This window comes from Zootermopsis nevadensis, unplaced genomic scaffold (assembly GCF_977971745.1).
Source record: "Zootermopsis nevadensis isolate Lab colony 2312 unplaced genomic scaffold, Znev_1.0 Znev_ptg000018l, whole genome shotgun sequence".
NCBI lineage: Eukaryota > Metazoa > Arthropoda > Insecta > Blattodea > Termopsidae > Zootermopsis > Zootermopsis nevadensis.
The window spans coordinates 3,073,401-3,093,168 of NW_028259150.1; the positions used below are offsets into that span (position 1 = coordinate 3,073,401).

General features: G+C 39.9%; 1 protein-coding gene across 12 annotated transcripts in view; it reads left to right on the plus strand.

Moving 5' to 3' along the window:
• The window catches only part of LOC110827854 (carotenoid isomerooxygenase), a 94,337-nt gene that overhangs the window by 51,791 nt on the left and 22,778 nt on the right, over positions 1–19,768 (plus strand). For 10 of the 12 annotated variants that reach the window (XR_015535732.1, XR_015535734.1, XR_015535733.1 and 7 more), the window contains 9 exons: positions 10,772–11,079; positions 11,864–12,043; positions 12,611–12,722; positions 13,941–14,087; positions 15,137–15,281; positions 15,622–15,778; positions 16,238–16,473; positions 17,065–17,241; positions 18,583–18,876. Coding sequence is in view for 9 of the 12 variants with exons in the window: in XM_087351117.1 (XP_087207243.1) it covers positions 10,827–11,079; positions 11,864–12,043; positions 12,611–12,722; positions 13,941–14,087; positions 15,137–15,281; positions 15,622–15,778; positions 16,238–16,473; positions 17,065–17,241; positions 18,583–18,876 (1,701 nt within the window). In the remaining 3 variants the exon portion in view is untranslated. Of the gene's footprint in view, positions 1–9,127; positions 9,435–10,771; positions 11,080–11,863; positions 12,044–12,610; positions 12,723–13,940; positions 14,088–15,136; positions 15,282–15,621; positions 15,779–16,237; positions 16,474–17,064; positions 17,242–18,582; positions 18,877–19,768 lie in introns of those variants that run through there. The other 2 variants (XM_087351116.1, XM_087351118.1) reach the window with 2 other exon arrangements.

Below are 19,768 nucleotides of genomic sequence, written 5' to 3' on the forward strand. Positions count from 1 at the left end.
TCTGGTCGATGTTTACCAGCGTTTCAGAGGTCATACTGCCTCCGTCATCAGGGCGATTCTTCGCCATCTACCAGAATACACAGCGCAACAACCCAGAAGACAGAAATCTTCATAATCACCGCTGTGGAAACCTCAAATCTTGCAACTTTTCACTTCCTGATTTCTTGTCCTTCCCGATTCGTCGTCATCCATAGTAATAATTTCATTAGTACTGCACACAGATGAAAAGCGTTAAATTAAAGAAATCTTTATAAATTGACAAACAACCGGTATTTCATTTGTATCGATTAGTAGTGTTATTAATTATAATAAATCCTTCGAATAACAGGGATATCTAATTGTACCACTTGCGTCACCGTTCTGTAACACAGAATTATTATGCCACTTTAGTCGTATAAATATTTTGATAAGCTGATTGTTTCAGGTTGTAATCTTCATATAAGACAGGTTTTTTTAGAACCTGTAGCAGCCGAAGCTGTCACTTGGTACGGGCCTCATATTTGAAATAAAGTTGGCAACAGACCCGCATAAATGGCTGGTGACCGACTCCTTTAAAAACTTTATGTAAGCCTTTTCAGTGCTTGTGATAACATTTCCGTATTGACGGTGGTGATAATGTTGATTGTGGTCGTCTGCGTTGTAGCGCCCTACTGACGTTTGGGAGAAACGTATCGCTCAAAATCTTGAAGACCACACCCGACATGTTTTCATATAATTCAACGCCTAATAACCACTTCAACTTAAACACAGCTGTTAATTATACTAGGATTAAATATAAGCAAAGGAAATACGCATTCCGCTTTATGTTGATTGGATTTGACATTGGTCGTAACGGTGCTGATTTATGTATATATGTTTATAGAAGATTAATTAAGTTTGTGCCTCGAAAATTACGTCACGTATTCTTTGTTAAAGAAGTTGATAATATATTGTTTATGCAACATCTATGTCAACAGTAAGCCCCATATTAAAATTTCAAAGCACAGTTGTATTTGCCTAAATACTTATAAAATACTTCATAAAGTCTTTAAGCCTCTAACCAGTTATAACCTGTATAATACAACCACTTACCAGGATGTCATGCATTCAGATTATGTAATTGACTCTTGTGCATTACTTTGTTCTTAACGGCAGTTTTAAAACAAAGGTTGGGATCTAAGGTGAAGTGACTTCGTCCGTTGAACAGATAAGCTAAGCAAGAATGTATCAAAGATCACGTCTAAATTAATTCTAAATGCTCCTCAGGTATATACAGTTGTTCTAACCGAACATCGCAATTCAGTGGTTGGCCGTCGTGTTTCATATTGCATGTTCGATTCCTAGCACGTGGTTTACCTCAGTCCCTCCAGGCAAACTGTTGTTACATCAAAACAGACCAGTTGCGCGTTCATCCACAGACTTCACCCTCGTATTTGAAGTAATATTTGACAAAGAGTAATAAAGATTTCTGTCTTCTGGGTTGTTGCGCTGTGTAGTCTGGTCGATGTTAACCGACGTTTTGGAGGTCATACTGCCTCCGTCATCCGGGCGATGAGTATGAAGATTTCTGTCTTCTGGGTTCTTGCGCTGTGTAGTCTGGTCGATGTTAACCGACGTTTTGGAGGTCATACTGCCTCCGTCATCCGGGCGATGAGTATGAAGATTTCTGTCTTCTGGGTTCTTGCGCTGTGTAGTCTGGTCGATGTTAACCGACGTTTTGGAGGTCATACTGCCTCCGTCATCCGGGCGATGAGTATGAAGATTTCTGTCTTCTGGGTTCTTGCGCCCTGATGACGGAGGCAGTATGACCTCTGAAACGTTGGTAAACATTACCATATTACACAGCGTAACAACCCAGAAGACAGAAATCTTCATAATCACCGCTGTGAAAACCTCAAATCTTACAAAGAGTAATAAATTATCCGTATTCTGAATTTGTCATTTTATTTGTGATCTGAAATGAGGTACAACTCGAAAAGTGATTTAACATTTCTTTGCAACGAACGAAATTTTTCGCCCAGGTATACCAGCCACGCTTGATGTAAATAGCAGTGGTGTTTTCTGTCAATAAAAGATTAATTTGGCCTTTCGTTTTTGTTAATTACAATTTTTGGAAGTTATGCTGCGGTTTCCATCGACACTCCTGCTAAACAAAACTCATCTTGGGGAGGGTTTCATAAATCTTTACATGCTCAGTAGTGAGAATTGCAGTATTGATAATGCTAATGAAATCATTCATGTTCATGAAAGCTTCTTCGCCGAGTGCTCTGATCTGCCAGCGCTGAAATAAACCAGTGCCTAAAATAGATGACTAACTTGAGCTGCCGCGCTGGTTGGTGCCTGCCTGTCTGAGTAAGACAACAACCGGCTCTCAGCTGTTGCCAGCCTCAGGACTTGTTACACTCGTGTCGATTAGAATTTGCAAACATTCCAAGTGACCTTATGCACTAATTGCCAGTGAAAAGGCAACATGACCGCTTTGTTGTTTGCGCCATGTGCTTTCTGGGTACCGCCTCTTCAGTTCAGTGGTAAGCTAGCCTGTTGTGGAAAAAAAAACTCCGTGTATTAACCCTCCTGAAAACATTTTAATAATTTTCCGTGGGTAGACTTTTCTCTACGATTTCAATATGATTATAACGCAGACTTCTTACAGGTATGCTCGTAGAACACCTTCCTTCTTTGCTTATTCTTGCTGTTCTTTATTTAATGTGCCCTTTCATTACTTAATTAATTTATTTATTCATTCGAGAAGAATGAGATGGGCTGGGCATGTAGCGCGCATGGATGGGACAAGAGGTGTGCACCGGGTATTGGTCGGGAAGCCTGAGGGAAAGAGATCTCTGGGGAGACCTAGACGTAGATGGGAGATAATCTCAGGCGGGATCTATGGGAGATAGGAGTTGAAGGAAACTGGATTTTGTTGGCCCAGGACAGGGTCCGGTGGAGGGCTTTGTTTAATTCGGTGATGAACCTTCGGGTTCGGTAAGCCATCTAGTTAGTTAGTTAGTTATTCATTCATAATCAGTGGGGCAAACCAAAGAATTTCTGAAAACTGAAGCTGTCCGTAAGAACTAATATCTTTAAACGTATCCTTATTTTGAAATAAAATTACGCTGAAACGGGAGCTTTTATTTTTGCATAGTCTGAATCAGTTTAGTATTTTTAAATGTTTTTCACGCCCAGCGGTTTGAACGCTCTATAAATGCATTTAAAACCGAATGCAACCACGACAAGCTGTTCATTTAGGACCATTATTCAAAAGTTATTACACTCGGATTATATTAAACATTTACCTTTTTGAGAAATATTTAGTATTTCCGTTGAATTTGAAATTTACAAAACGTCTTTCTCGTTCCCTTTACAGATCAGTGTAGTGTCTAATTTGGCCACACCCATCTGTTGAAGTTGATGTCAGGAGATCTACGTTTCGGAGGCTGGTTCTGTCTCCGTCTTTAGGTAGAGGTAAAAGGTACCTTAACTTGAGAGCTCTGTCCAACGGCGTTTAATCATTCCTCCTGAAGACAGAGATTGAGCCTGCCTCAGCAAAATATTATGTACTATGGAAAACCTCGAACGAGAATGGTCACATAACGATACTGCACCATTGCTACCAACATTTACAGCCACATACCGATAAACATTTAAATCCAAACATTAACGTTCAAATATAAAAAAATGCTTTGCAATTATTCAGTACGGTCATTGATAAAGATGAATGCAACCGGCAAACGCTACAAGGTTTTATCACACCTTGTCAGTCTTCCATATAATACCTAATGAATAATAATAATATAATAATAATGACAATAATACGTAACTTGGTCAGCTTTGAGCCTAACGAGTGCGTCTGATTTGGAAATCATTTTATTTCTTGTACCATAAATATCGCCGTTTAGCGTTTAGATTAGTCCTGGAGGTTTTTCACTCTTCTAACCAAAATGTAGGAGGTCCATTTCCTCAGAAATAAAGCGACCGGCGTGTGAAGCAAATCGATTTTCTCCATCTGGTGTCGAGGCCAAGAATTCGTGGTTCTGAATCGCCACTTGCCATATACGCCTTCATGGCGAGGTGTTTAGACACAAACGTAACTTTAATATCTGCATCGCGATTTATTCTTCGCTTGTTTAACGATGCCGTTTCACGATGGAAGTAGAAAGATGCACATGAGTGGTAAGTGGATCATAATTTTTTAAAAAATGGGTCCTGGCGTATTTGACACATTATGTTGTCTTTACACACAAATTATCGCTGGGCAGAATAGTTCATAATCCAGCAGAGATTCGATCTGTGTACCACCAGAATAAAAGTTACAGCTTTACCAACCTATTTAGGACCTTATTTTGTCATTACCCAGAATGACGGAACCTTTTATGAAAGACAGGTTCTCAAGTTATCCTGGATTACGCACACTTCGTGATCAGTTGTCGAGGCCGAATGTTTGCTAGACGGTTGATACATATCCAAGTTTCTCCACCTCTAGCGTGGCGAGTTATCCGCAGTCACGTGACTACCAGCTGGAACTCACGTGCCAAGCGCGTGGCCGAGGCAGCGTGCTTCCAGGAGTTCCCTGCTAAACGGGGCGAAGTCTCCCGCGGATCAGCAGACATGAGCTTGTTTAACGTTCAAAAAGAAACAACGAACAAGTGTTGGCCTAAAAGTGATGAGGTTGGTGGATAAGTAACCCCCATCTTGGTAGTTTAAAAAATTCTTCAACTAAATTATAACAAAATGAAAATAAAATAAAAACATGGAATACCACCGAAGTGATGTCACAGTAGAGTTATGAAGAGGATGTCAGAGGGCAAAACATGTGACCTTGGAACATCTGTCTTCCATGCTACAGTTCGTTACAAGTGGATACTGACTGTGTTAAGGTTTATAACTCAGTTATGCAGCGCTGAAATTTTATTTCCATGCAAATTCCTTGTTTAGATTCGGCATATTTACGTATTCTTCTTTGTGTGCGGAAGTTTTTAGATTTTGGTGAATTTTTGTTGGGTGGATTGTGGCCTTAAAACTTGGGGTTTTCTTGTGTTGGGAGAATCTGGTAAGGCACAAGTGAAAAATAAACAGCTATTTGTTTTCTCACTAGGGACCAAATGCAGATGAAGTGATAGGAGGATAGGCCAAACTGCACTAGGAACTTCGTAACTTGTTCTCATCAAATATTATTAGGATGATCGGATCAAGAAGGATTTGAGGGGCGGGACACATGCACCATGCACAAAACAGATGACAAATGCATACAAAAGTTTAGTCGAAATCAAGTTAAGGGACCACGTGGATGACCTAGGCGTAAATGGAAGGATATTAAGATGAACTGTAGAGAAATAGCAAATTCGTTGTGGCTCCGGGCAATTTATTAATAGGAACGTAGAAGCGAGTTCGAGATGTAATTGACACATCAGGATTAGAAGGCTGTAGTTTCAAATTCGAGAAAAATATTAAATAACAATGGAACTGTGTCTTCTGTGTGGATGTGTGTGGAGGGGGGGAATATGCTATTCCTTTTAAATGAAATTTAAAATGAATTTCATAGATCGTCCTGATGGTGGAAGCAGCAGTGACCTCTGAAACTATTATAAACTTTTACCAGACTGCATGACGTTACAACCCAGAAGGCAGCCATCTTCGTACTCACTGCCGTGAGAACTTGAGAAATTTCGTAATCTTCGTTATTTCTTTAGCCTATAATTTCAGCTTGTTAAGGCTGTCTGTGTTTGATGTGTAATTATCAGAGTTTCGTGGAAGTTTGGCTCCGGAATTTGGCAACACACCAACGAATAAAAACGTGGTGCTGGTTAAAAAACAAACAGAACTTTGTGTTTGAATATTTTGTGTCGAACTGTTACACTTGCATTCAGGACTCGTCCAGCTAAACACATAATGTTTTGTATGTGGGTCGTGACACAGTTTGTGTTCTTAGACAATTTAAATTTAGAATCGCGCTATAGAAACAGAAAAAAATTAATGCTGATGCATGTAATGCTAACCAGCGTAATCGGTGTCAAGTTTAAATTCGAAGAAACGGGCTGACGTTGTCCATCTTTTCTCGTACGAATTTGAGCATTGATCAGCTACGTGTTCTGTGACGGTCGAAAGGTCAAAACTTTTATTCGGCATCTTGGCTTGAGGCGAACGCGACGGTAGAAGCGTAATCGAAACCAGGACCTTTATTCAGAATCATTATGTACTCACCATTCATCATCATCATCATCATCATCACAGTCGAAGCTATGCAACCTGTGCGGTTGAAATGGCGTTGTTGAATAAAAAGTATAATTTACAAGCACCAGTCACTCTCAAGAGACTTTACAGCACGGATGTCAAGCTGTGGGCCGCGACAGAGAAGGCGATTGGTTTCCGGTTTCTCTCCGTGGAGGCTCGAGTTCACGCCGAGGTTAGTCCAGTCCAGTGGGATTGGGGTTGAACAGAATGGCGCTGGGACAGATTTTTCTCAGAGTCCTTTGCTTACCCTGTCGTTGTTATTATACGAGTGCTGCATCCATTTTCTACTGTTGATTGGGATTAATTTAGAACAACAGTATGGATCCTGATATTTCAAAAATATCGAGGTTGGCTTCTTCAATTTATATGCATTCATTTCGTCCACATAAGTATAAAGGCAGGCCCCATGGAAACTATAAAACTAATTTGTAAGTTATGGTCATATAGGTCCACATACAATGCTAATAATTTTGTACCTGGACTCGAACCCACGAAATGTCGAATTTTAGCGGTGTTAACCTTAGTTAATTTACAAATTATCTTCTTGCAGCAGTAAAAGTTTGGCCGTAATCGGACTGGTCTTTCCTAAATAATGGGGGATCGTAGGACCAATATTCAGTATACATTTTCGTACGTGTTTGCAAGAAAAAGTTGCGAAAATCTGCTCATTAGCTTTGACGTATCTCTTCTTATCTCTCTCTGCCTGTCCATCCGCATGTAAAAGCTCGATAGCAGCTAAACGGATTTTGATTAATTTTGATATGAGTCAGTTTTGCTAAAATTTGTCGACACATAACGGTTTGAGGTAAAAATGAACAGCAATCACGTACTTGCATTTCTGTTTTAATTTTAGCTTAAATTGCTGAATATTTATTGGAGCCAACACTTTACGATGTTCAGTTTCTGCTTTATGTGAAATGTCTGGTACACAGTGGCGTTTTAAATCCGCCCAACATTATGGTCTATTTAACAGTTTCTGATGTGCATTATAAGGACGGACAGACAGACAGACCGGGGAGGTAATGGCCCGAAAACACGCCGAAGCACCATAGATGATGATGATGACGACATACCGCGTTGTGCGTTATGCAATTTAAATTTCATGCCAAATTTTCGTAAAGTAAGTTTGAATATTTTTAAATGTGGTATGTAACATAAACATGCCTGTGATCATCAAGAATTTATACAGACAAAATTTTCATTCCTGAAATTTATCGTTCACTGTTAGGTATCAGTTATAAAGCTCGCACTATACCGTCTGCAGGGCCGACGGATAAAACATTATATGCGTTTTCACGGAGTTGATCCATTTTTATAGCCGCAGAAAAATTAATTTTTAGTACCAATCTAAACACCAGAAAGTCAGCTACTGGAACGTGCTTCGATATATTTAGTAAATGATACTGCAAGGAAGGAAAGAAACAGGGCTGAATTAGGAATACCAAAGAAAAGTTGGCGAGATGTATTGTGATGACGGAACAAGCAAATTTCTCAGTACGTGGAGTGAAAAATAATAATTCGAAATAAAAATGGAACTTGTCTCTAAATTGATATGGCAATACCAACTGACAGGAACGTAATTAAGAAGGAAGCGGAGAAGATCTTGAAATACAAGGACCTTCTCATTTAAACACAGCGAATGTGGAAAGTGAAAGCAAAAATAATTCCAATAATTATAGGAGCAACTGGAAGCATCTCCAAGTCACTTAGAATATATTTGGCCAACATCCCGGGCGAACACAACATCAGGGAACTGCAGAAAACTGTCATTTTAGGATCTTCATACATCATTCGAAAGACGCTGTCGTATAATATATAGGCATCTCTAAAACTTATTTATTTATTTTATTTAGTGTTCTGTCTGACGACAGGTCCATATGAACAGGATCCTTCCATCCTTTTCTCGGACTGGGACCTGTTCATATACGTTCTTGGCAGATGATCCAGAAGTGGTTTGCCATTGCCTTCTTCTGTGTGTGAATGAAGTAATTGTTGGGATGCCACGGAGAAACCGGGGAAGCCCCCGGAGGAAAACTCAGTGTTGCCTAGACCACGGCCTTGCCCAACACAAGTTATACATTCGGGCATGCCGGGAATCGCACCCGAGACCCCAGGATTACAAGGCCAGCGTTCTAACCGCTAGACCACCGTTGAGGCTTCTCTAACACTAAGACTATATAATACATGTAACATGTATTAGAAACAAAATGTATTTCGGAAATAGCTGTTGCACTATGTACCTTAGGGGTAAGGTCTGTCTCGGGTATATAGAAGTAAATACCCTATAAAGTGGCGAATAGATGGGATAATAATAATAATAATAATAAAAAGGCGCTTTCATAAAATAAAATAATATAATACATGTAATACATATTAAAAACAAAATGTATCCCGGAAATAGCTGCTGCCCTATGTACCTTAGGGACAAGGTCTGTCTCGGGTACATAGAAGTACATACCCCATAAAGTGGTGAAGAGATGGGATAATAATAATAATAATAATAATAAAAAGGCGCTTTCATAAAATAAAATAATATAATACATGTAATACATATTAAAAACAAAATGTATCCCGGAAATAGCTGCTGCCCTATGTACCTTAGGGACAAGGTCTGTCTCGGGTACATGGAAGTACATACCCCATAAAGTGGTGAATAGATGGGATAATAATAGTAATAACAATAATACGATGATGAAGAAGCAGCTGAGTCCTACTATTGTGTTGTAAGGTTCTTCCTCCAAACACTTGTAACAAGACGCACAAATAACTAGGTCGTGTTCAATACGTGGACCGAAGAAGGAACATAATAGGATTTGAATTTCCCTGCCGGTAATCAGTTGCAACACACGTAAGGGTTTTTCATGACGTATATCGGAACCACTAGTCCGTATATATAACAGAAAGTGGGTAGATGATTTCACTACTGAAAAAAGAGAGTTGTGCGAAGTTACGAAGGGTTACTTTGAAACAGTTATTACAAAATTCACAGGCTACATATGTGTGTCAGACATGTAGTTGTTAAGTCATAAAATAGTGTTTTGTATTTTTGTAACTGTCAGAGTTGAATTGTGATACAACGTATATATTGCATTTATAAGTCAGTTTATAAGTGACAGTCAATTATTAAATTAAATTGACAGTACTACCGTTCACAGTGGCCGTAGGCACCAGCTGCTATGGACCGCCCTAGCACTTTGATGGCGTGTTCGAATCCCGCATGAAACATGGTTGTATGAACACGTCTTTTGTAGTGTGACCCCCTATGTAGGTTAGCTTTGTAATGAGCCGATCGCCAGTTCAAGGAATTCTACCAATTGTGTAAAAGTGTTTATATTTTCAGAAATTAGTTTTCAATCAGAATAATCCAGAATTGAATCTGTAGTAGCTGAAGATTGCTGTCTTTTGGGTTGTTGCGCCGTGTAGTCTCATAGAAGTGTACCGACGTTTCAGAGGTGCTTGCTACCTCCATCATTAGAGTTGTGGGTAAACGTCCCTGAAATATCGGTGAATGTCTGACAGACTACACGGCGCAGCAACCCAGAAGACAGTCTTCGTACTCGCCGCCTTGAGAACCTCAAATTTCACTTAATATGAGTGTTAATTTTTTTTGGATCAGTTATCCAGTGGAAATACGTACATTGTTTTGTGCAACAATTTTTTTGCAATAAATGGTTCATAAAGAGATATATCGATACAGAAATCGTGATCAGTTTATTGCAACAGATATTCCAGTAACGTCGGAACATTTGTTTTCCCACTGCCAAGTGGCGGATTGTTTTCAAAGTTTATTGATAACCACCAACGCAGCTTATATTTTGCTGTCTATTACATGCTTCGACCTTACCAGGTCATCTTTAGGCGTAAATGTGAATGGCCTTTTACGTAGACGTGTATATGCATACAGAGTGTCTCATAAGGTCAATGCCATAGACGATCTCAGTCATTTGGTAAAATACGGAGAAATTAAAAGAGGGGGGTGTTGCAAATCACGTGTTTCTGATCACAGGTGTTGGAGTTTTTCACCTAGGACAGGCCGTAATGGCGCTACACTCTTTACATTATCAATAGTAAAAATTTGCTGCGATGTTACCATGTTGACTTGACAGCGAAAGGGGGACTCGTTTTCAGAGTTTCATGCAGCAATTTCTTCTCCGTCACTACCGCCTCCGTTATCAGGGCGATTCATCGCCCTGATGACGGAGGCAGTATGACCTCCGAAACGTTGGTAAATATCTACCGTACTATACGGCGCAACAACCCAGAAGACAGAAATCTTCATACTCACCGCTGTGAAAATCTCAAATCTTACATTTCCGTGTTTTGTCAAACATTTCTCCTGTGGCCTTGCACTTGTGAGACACTCTGTATATGTTACGTGCGCTACCAAAAACTTTTATTTAGTAAGTTAGTTAGTGCACTTACGAATTTTTGCATATCATCTAATAACAGGCCATTCAGAACTAAATCTCTACACCTGAAGATGGCATGGTTAGGTCGAAACATGTAGCAGACAGCACAACAAGATCTGTTGACCTTTATTTCCTTTTTATTGCCTTAAATACAGAACAGAATGCATCTTTAAAGTTGGCGGAATTCAACTCAGCCTTGCAAAGACCAATATGGAGACGGTTGCAGATGTAGAAAACAATAATTGTACATCAGTCAGCAACAGTCGCTCGACGCCTGTTCATGGTTGGTGGGCGCCAGTTAGCGGGTGGGTCACCTCTTTGTGTGGGCGCGAGACGACGCAGTCAGAAGGCGGAAGAAACTCAGCTAGAAGAAGACAAATTCTTGCTGGAAACCACAAGGACAAAACATATCTCGAAGGAAGCAGTTCAGGACGACGAACTGGGATTGAGTGTGTTCTCAGAGGTAAATAGTTTAAGAAATCCTATTGCTCACATTCATCTCACATTCTGACGCCCGCCATATTCCATAAAGACAGCTGAGCCCTGGGTCGTTGCTGACTTGTGTGAGCGTGGAGATGAAAATGTTTCCCATTTTTTGTCTTGCTGAACGGCTGTTCGCTATCCTAGGACTGTGCTACTGTGTACTAGTTACGTGTATCGTTTATGCGCACAGAAAGACGACCAATTGGGCATTTTAGGTAGTATCATTTCAGTCGTATGACAGTGCATTATCATTAAATATTTAGTAGGTCTATATCTTTTCAGGAAGAAGGAAAGCAGGCATTTGCCCATTCATCCCAGACCTAATTAGGCCTGTAAGACACCTTCCGGAAACACCGAGCCGTGGAAAGTTACCTGTATTTTATGTTCTTCACGTTCTACCCTGAGTGAAGAACACTTTCTGGGGCATCCCATGTCTGTCTGTCTGTCGCGTTTTCCTAGGAATTAGCAACCCGAATGACCCGGGGTCATAGTTGGAACATATTGTCGAAACATTGGGGACCGAGGTCATTGCTCGCTCACAACAGTGGCCTGGGCTCATATCGGAGTTGTGTCCGTGAATACCATTGCTGCATTTATTATTTGTTTCTAGTAAGAGCTATGGAAGTCCACAGTTATGTAAGCCGTGGCTATAAACAAAGCAAACTGCTGACGTCACCGCTTGTGATGTGGAGTGGTGAAGAACACTTTTGGAATTTCTGTGCACTCTGTAGAGTACGCCTTTTCATTCTTGTTATTTCCTCCAGATGATGGTAAGGCAGCAGAAAGCCGAGTTAAAGGAGTGGGAAGTATTTCCCCTGGTCTTGACTTAGGCCTACTTAAGAAGCTGGAGGCGGGTAAGGACTTGTACCCTAGTTGCGACACATCTGTTTGGCTTCGATCATGTTCCCAGGAGGTAGTGGAGCCTCTAGAAGGGAGAGTCACGGGTGAGTCTGAAGCATGGAAGTCTCTTAAGCTCTGTATCGGTACCTCGCTGGTCAGTCATACACCGTGACCACAAAATAAAGTACAACATTTTGTCCATGTTACATATTGTAAAACGAATTGCTCTGCAAGAATGGTCGAACATTCAAGTCTCCCACCATACAGCTGGAAATTTTCAGGTCTTCCTCTAGGGGCGTGGCAGTTAGATGAATTAGTAATGGCGGAAAACAGTGGATGCGAGTGTACGATTTGCCATTTTACACCACTGACACTTGACCTCAAATCCCTGATGATGAAGGCAGCAAGCGCCTCTGACACGTCGGTAAATTTCTACCAGACCACACGGCGCAACAACCCAGAAGACAATTATTTCATTACTTAAGTATGAGTAGGAGCTATACGCCTCTCCCCCAAGCGCCTACATGGGACAGCTTTTTACATTTACTGTCATCTTACCCGAGTATTTGAAACGGGATTGTTAAAGCAAAGTGTCATTGTTAATTATCTTTAACGGAGTTTCAGCAACAAACGAGTTCGTGGCATTAGAATGAAATTGTTGTTTCTTGCAGGTTGCATTCCAAAGTGGTTAAAGGGGTCACTTATACGAAATGGTCCTGGCAATCTAAAAGTAGGCGATATGACATTTGGCCACCTGTTCGATGGATCCGCGCTCTTGCACAGGTTAGGAATGGTCCTTTCCTGGGTATTCATACGTTGGTCAAGGACTTACGAATGACCTGCTTGTCCGATCTCTGATAAGATAAAATTAAATTAAATCCGTGGCGTAACAGCCCTCTGAGAGCCAAAGCCGACTAGCTGGCTGCTGGCCTCACGTTCACATGCCTAAGCAGAGGTGAACGATCATCCAACCAGATACAGGGTGACGTGTGGTCAGCACGACGAACCCCCAGCCATTGCTAGTTTCTATGACCTGATTACGCTACTCATCGTAGCTCCCCAATTTCCTCACGATGCTGGGTTGGCACCGGTCCCATACACTGGTCGAAAATCTCATGAGAAATTTCTTTCCCCGAGACTCGAACCAGCGCGCATTCCGTATCACCGGTCCGAAGCATGATGCCTCAGACCGCGCGGCTACGACGCGGGACCTCCGATAAGATACCAATTTAGGATAGTAAAAGTGCACTCATTTTCTTCGTCTTCTGTCCCCGTCTGTTGGTTTGCAGCAACTCGAGAACGGCTAAACGGATTTTCATTACGTTTTGTAACGAAGAATTTTACTTAAATTTGCAATCACATTCCTTCGCAAGCGAACTGTCAGCCGTCGTGTCTTAGAAAGTAAACGTTTAACGTGCACACACCATACGAACTTTCTGAATCAGTCAGAAGCCAGTGGACTTTGCACTCTTATTTATGACAGGTATGCACTATATTTTGCGAATTCTGGTGGCATAGGATTCGCCGTGAAAGTAACTACAGCGAAGATGTTTGGCGGCTGTGCCGCTAGAATTAGGAAATGCGGCACCCGACTCAGTGATTACGCAAAGCGGCAAGGCAGTGTCGTGCCACCAAATATCCTCACTAAGTACTGGAATCAGCGTACTCGTGATGCTACATAGTAAATCGACTTAAACGTGTAATTACTACGTACTTTAGCTTCATATTTGGCAGGTTATGGGTTCGATTTTCGGCCCAGAGGGTACTTATTTTGGATGATATTTTTCGTAGTTATTCCCATTGCCACTAACCATAGCGTAGCATCTCAGAATAGGATACGCGTAATTCGGATTTTGTCTTCATTACGACTTCTCCTTTCATCTGTTTTACTGTTATTATCATCATTGTCGTGTTGTAAGTTATGTAAAATCCATCCGTCCCGTTTTCTCAGTTTCTCCCTCTGGCCTGGTATTCCATTGGAGTTCACCTTTCCGCTTTCAGGTTCGCAATTAATGGAGGTCATGTGACGTATCAGTCCCGCTTTCTCAAGACACAGACGTACAGACGTAATATGGCTGCCCAGAGGATAGTTGTTACAGAGTTTGGAACGAAAGCAGTGCCAGATCCATGCCAAACCATCTTTCAGAGGTACACGACTCCATTCTGAGTAACTGATACAAGGGAACATTGCGATGATGCTGTAGTGTGCGTAATGAAGATCAGGGGTTCTTGAACCAAACAGCCATGTCAACAAGTCCTGTTTAAAAGAATGTCAAGGAGCATTACAGTTTTATGATTTAATTTTTTTTGTAAATTTATGAAGGTCATTGTCCAACTATTTAGTAGTTATAGACCTATTTCGTGTATAATACTGCATTTCTAACCGTTCTTCGCAAGTGTCATGAAGAAATTTGCACATTTGTAATCATATTCACAGTCTTGCAGCAAACTTCACCATCTGCAAGTCATGACATTTTCTACATCGCCACGACCAAACAAAAAAGTATGATCAGTTTGATACTTTGGGGTGCAGACCCTGCGTGCGTGTTGGCGTTTCTTAGTCAGAATTTTTCTGTTTGATAGAGGTTAAACATGTTTGTGGTTTCCCCCAGTCCCTCCAGGTTTTTTTGGTGAAGTGCTTTAAATAAGCCGCGAATTTTCACATCCTTCCCAACTTACGCATTTATAATAAGCAATTTAGCTTATCATTCGATGTTGTTTTACATAATCAGTTTATAAAGCATCAGATAAGATATTGTAAATGCGTCATATTGTGATTCATAATTATGAAAAATATATTAAAATTTTTTGCCGTCAATCACAATTATAATATTGTTAAAAGATTAAAATATCATTTAACTTTCCCCATCGAGTACTCGATTACATAGGAACTTACACGACTAGTTTCGGCTACAATTTAGCCATCAACGGGTGTTATGTAGTATAAACCTATCACTAATCACTGATTTTTATTGTTTTCTATGATTTATAGTCTTCATTTTCTGATGAGTACATGTCCTTCACTATTTCTTCGTTCGTTGCACTATCCCTGGTCATTATTAGGTTTGTATTTTGTATTTCGTGGTGACGTTCATATTTTGTGTAGGACTGTGAAGTAAAGTTTCAATTTTATCATCGTTAATTGAATTAAAACTGAGAAGAATGACGCTCGAACGTTTGATTCGTTTTGCTCCCAGGGTGTCTGCTCTGTTCACGCCTGGAGAATCCATGTCAGATAACGCGATGATCTCCGTGTATCCTTTCGGAGACGAATTGTACGCCTTCACAGAGTCCCCCGTGATCCACCGATTTGACCTCAAAACTCTAGACACGTTGGAAAGGGTGAGTGAGACTACGTATTCTTGATATTGCAAAACAAGTGCAATAAATCTAAGTAATAAGAAGATGGCTGTCTTGTGGGTCGTAACACCGTGTGGTCTGGTAGAAATTTATCAACGTAGGTACTGGGAGGCTTCTTTGTCGAGAGCAAAGAGAGAGGAGCTTCAAGCTGATCACTCATCAAATGTTTTTTTGTGTTTTTTGCACAATATGCCTAAAATAACCTGATTTTATACACACTCACACACGTGTGTGTGTACCAGGGACTTACTTCCCCAAAGTTAAAGCACCCAGAATTTGAAACTTACCCTCTTCTGAAACCATTTACTTCTTGGCATTTTAGGTGAATGTTTCCAAGTATGTGGGGATTGTAAATCATACATCACATCCACATGTGATGAAGGATGGCACAGTGTACAACATGGGAATGTCTTTAACAGTTACTGGACCCCACTACTCAATCATCAAATTTCCAGCAGCCTATGACATTGCATCTGCAGGTATATTTTTTATGTCACAGTTTGCGGACTGAGAACATGTGCCATAATTGTCATTTCAATAGTTAAACAGTACTTTAGAAATGCATTCTAAGTGTTGGACGAGATTATTGTGAAATGGAAATGTTTAAGGAAGTTGTTGTGGCCTATTCTAAGTTGCTACGCGAGCATTTGGCTACTGAGACTGAAAATAGCTAAAAAAAATCCCAACCGAAAAAAGTTGCATCTGGGGTGAAAATCAAACCCAGAACCTCCTGAATATGACGCTGGAATGCTAACCACTCAGTAAAGGATATGAATAGAATACATAGCGTCGTTGCTTAGGAACTGGTCTGTTTGCGCCCTCCCTCGCGTCGTCTGACACGCCGCATTTTTGGCAACTTCAGAAGGCTAACTACATTTTATGTTAAATGAAATCACTGTGTTTGAAATTTTTTATATTCAGTGCAATTTTTTTACCAGAATCAGCTGATGGGTTTCCCAGTAGAAGACTGAGTATGTTTGAGTTAGCCAGTATAATGGGCTCCGTTCCTGCCAGATGGCCTCTTCAGCCTGCTTATATGCATACTTTTGGCATCACTGAAAATTACTTTGTGATTGTGGAACAACCTTTGTCTATATCTATACCAACCATGATGCAAACTCATCTTTTGAATGATCCAATGGGAGCAAGCTTCAAATGGTACCAAGATCAACGGGTAAGTATGACAGCAACGAGATATAGACATATTTATTGATTAGAAAAATTTGAATTGTTGCCCTAGTATAATCACATAGCACGTGGTACTACATCGCTAACGCGCACGCACACACATGAATTGATTTTCCTTTGTTCTTTATGTTAATATTTGGAGGTTTCAGTATAATTACAATACAGCTCTTAACAAAATACAGACCAGGAGTAAGGCCCTGCTAGGAATTCGATATACGCATGCGCAAGATTTCGCGGCGAGTGACAACCGATCCTTAAAGCATTCGTTCCACAACCACTGAACGGGCAACAGACGACAGGCTTTCATGTGTTCTAATGGGTACAGCTTTAAGATTACCTCACAGCGGCACAGTGATTTAATCTAGAATATTATCGCAACACCCACAGAACACAGTACAGGTGCACTCACTACACGCTACTTTTAACTGCTTGATGTTTTCAGTCTGTGTAGTAGTGGAAAACTCTGGCGTGTCACACTTCCCCCTGCACCGCACCAGAAACGACTTCCCCCCGCAGGGCTTTTCTCGTGGTCGGTGAATAAACATGTATGCATGCGTACGTCTGTGTATTGTTTCAGACTCATATTCTTCTTATGCGTAGAAAAGATGGTCAGTTGTTCAAGACATTCCTTGCAGATGCTTTCTTTTACCTCCATATTATCAACTCTTATGAAGAAGATGATCATCTGATTATTGATATATGTTGTTACAAAGATGCCGCTATGTTGGATTGCATGTACGTGGATGCTTTAATGGTAACTCTTGAAACATGAACTCTGTTTTATATCAATAGGTTGTATATAGGCATTTTGTTCTTAATTACACATCCATTCCCTGCATGATTCGACTCAAGAATTGCTGGACAGATTTGCATGAAATTTAGTATGGATGTTATGACTTTGGGGTCCATGGTATTTCTTTCTTATATCAGCTAGGCACATTAAACATTCAGAATTTGTAAAGAATATGTGGAAACTCTTTGTATTTTTATATGGATTGTTTTCAATACATTTCTTATGTGTTCTTTTCATGAAGTGCACAGGCAGAATGCATTATGGGCTCTTCATGTGTGTCCATTTGTATATCCAGTTGATTTAACTAGAGAATGACTGGACAGATTTGGATGAAATTTGAATTGTACTTCGGAATACCCCACAAGTGATGATAAAAGTACTTGAGAAACGTTGTGAGATGGACTTAGAGGTGCTGAAATCTGGTGGCCATGTGGAAATTTGTTTGTTTACAATTGTTAGCATGGTTACCATTGGCAACCCCTCTTATGTGTTATTTCAATGGCAACTTCAGTCACTGCAAAAGCTTCACTGTATGTTAAGATTGTTTTTGTTGGGGCATGTTAGGTTAGGTTAGGTTAAGTCAAGTCAGGTCTGTTAGGGTAAGTGAAGACACGATATGTTTGGTTGGTTTTGTTTAGTTTTTGTTAGGATAAGTGATTAAATATGATTTTTGAATGTGGGAATTATGAAATTTTTGATTCTGCAATTTGAAATTTTGAAAATTTAGAACATTTAGAAAATTCTAAATTTTCAAAATTTGTAAATTTATTTTTACAAGACAAGGCAGATGTAATACCTCTCAGTGCATGTAAGAAAACGTGATATTATGTTGATTCTGGAATGGAGTACTTATTCTGAGCTTGTTCATTAGGGTTTACATCTGTGATCATGATTTTGAGCTTAAGTAATTTGTCAGTGTGTTGTAATGAGACATAATAGTCAGTTTGGCAGCGCCTGTATCCTGACAAAATCATTTTTCCTGAAGAAAAATTGTAGATCTACAGTATCTTGTGATGACATATTTCATATATCTGGCTAAAAAGTTTAAATGTTTTTAACAATATACAAAAAGAAACTTTTAAATTTTTGTGGCCACAAAATTATTTCACAGAATATTAACACACACTATGATGCATTATGTAAAGGTACTTACATTATTATTATTTGTTGTCGCCTTATCATCATGATATTTATGTTTCTTGGGATTAAGCGTAGTCGGTAAATTATTCAGTCACTTATTCTTTCTTTTTTACTGAGTTATTTTACGTGTCTACTTTAATAAACATGGAAATTCCAATGCAGAATATTCAGAAGAATCCCGATTATGCCAAAATGTTCCGGGGTCGACCTCTGCGATTTGTGTTGCCGCTAAAGGACGTTTCCTCAGACACTGTTCCAGAAACAAACCTGGTAACATTGCAAGGAGCCAAAGCTACTGCTTATCAACTGTCTGATGGAAAAATATTGTCACAGCCTGAACTTCTGTGTGATCTTGGCTGTGAAACACCCCGAATTTATTATGAGAAGTATCTTGGACGGTCTTACCGATACTTTTATGCCATTTCATCCGATGTTGATGCAGATAACCCAGGCACAGTGAGTCCAAAAAAAGACATCTCTGTGAAAGTCAGTTTATTAACCCTTTCTGTGCTGAATTATTTTAAAAAAATAATGCCTGGATTGCAGGACACGGCAATTAAATAAAATCATCAAAATATGACAGAAAAGATCTGATGCCATCAATTCAGAAGCATTTATATCAGAAGAAATCAATGGTATTGGGATGTACAGATTATTCACAGCATTGAAAGGGTTAATATGCTTTCCGATGCCATATAATGGGATGATGAAAACAGTAGAATTGTAATGACTTAAAAATAGACCATGTGACATTAGGAATAGTACTTACAGTCTTACCAAATGGGGCATAACAGAAAGACTCTACAGTGTTTCACACTCTTGTACTCCATATATCATGAGCCGGGATAGCTCAGTCAGTATAGTGACTAGCTACGGGCTGGACGGCCGGGGTTCGATCCCCGACGGGGGTTTAAATCTGGATAAATATTATGGAGAGTATATTTTAACTTAATTTAATTGTCCTTATAAATAAAAAACACAAAGGGATGCAAATTCATTATTCTTGTTATAAATATAATTACTGTTCACTTATACATGCAACCTAAACCACTCCTTGCAGTATTTTGAACCTTTTCTTAAAGAGACAATCAATTTTTGTTCTTTAAATTTAAACTCATGGAAAAAGGAACACTGTTAAATATTCAACAGAAATTGTATGTATGTTTGCAGAGCTCTGCACGATTCTCTATCCATCCAGTCTCCTTCATTCAATTCCTTCCTGACATTGCCTTCATATCTCCTTTCCACGTCACTCTAGGTCTTCCTCTAAATCTACAACCTTCCGCCTGCCATTCCAAAACCTGCTTTGGCAAATGTTCCTCCCTCATTCTTTTTACATCGCCATACC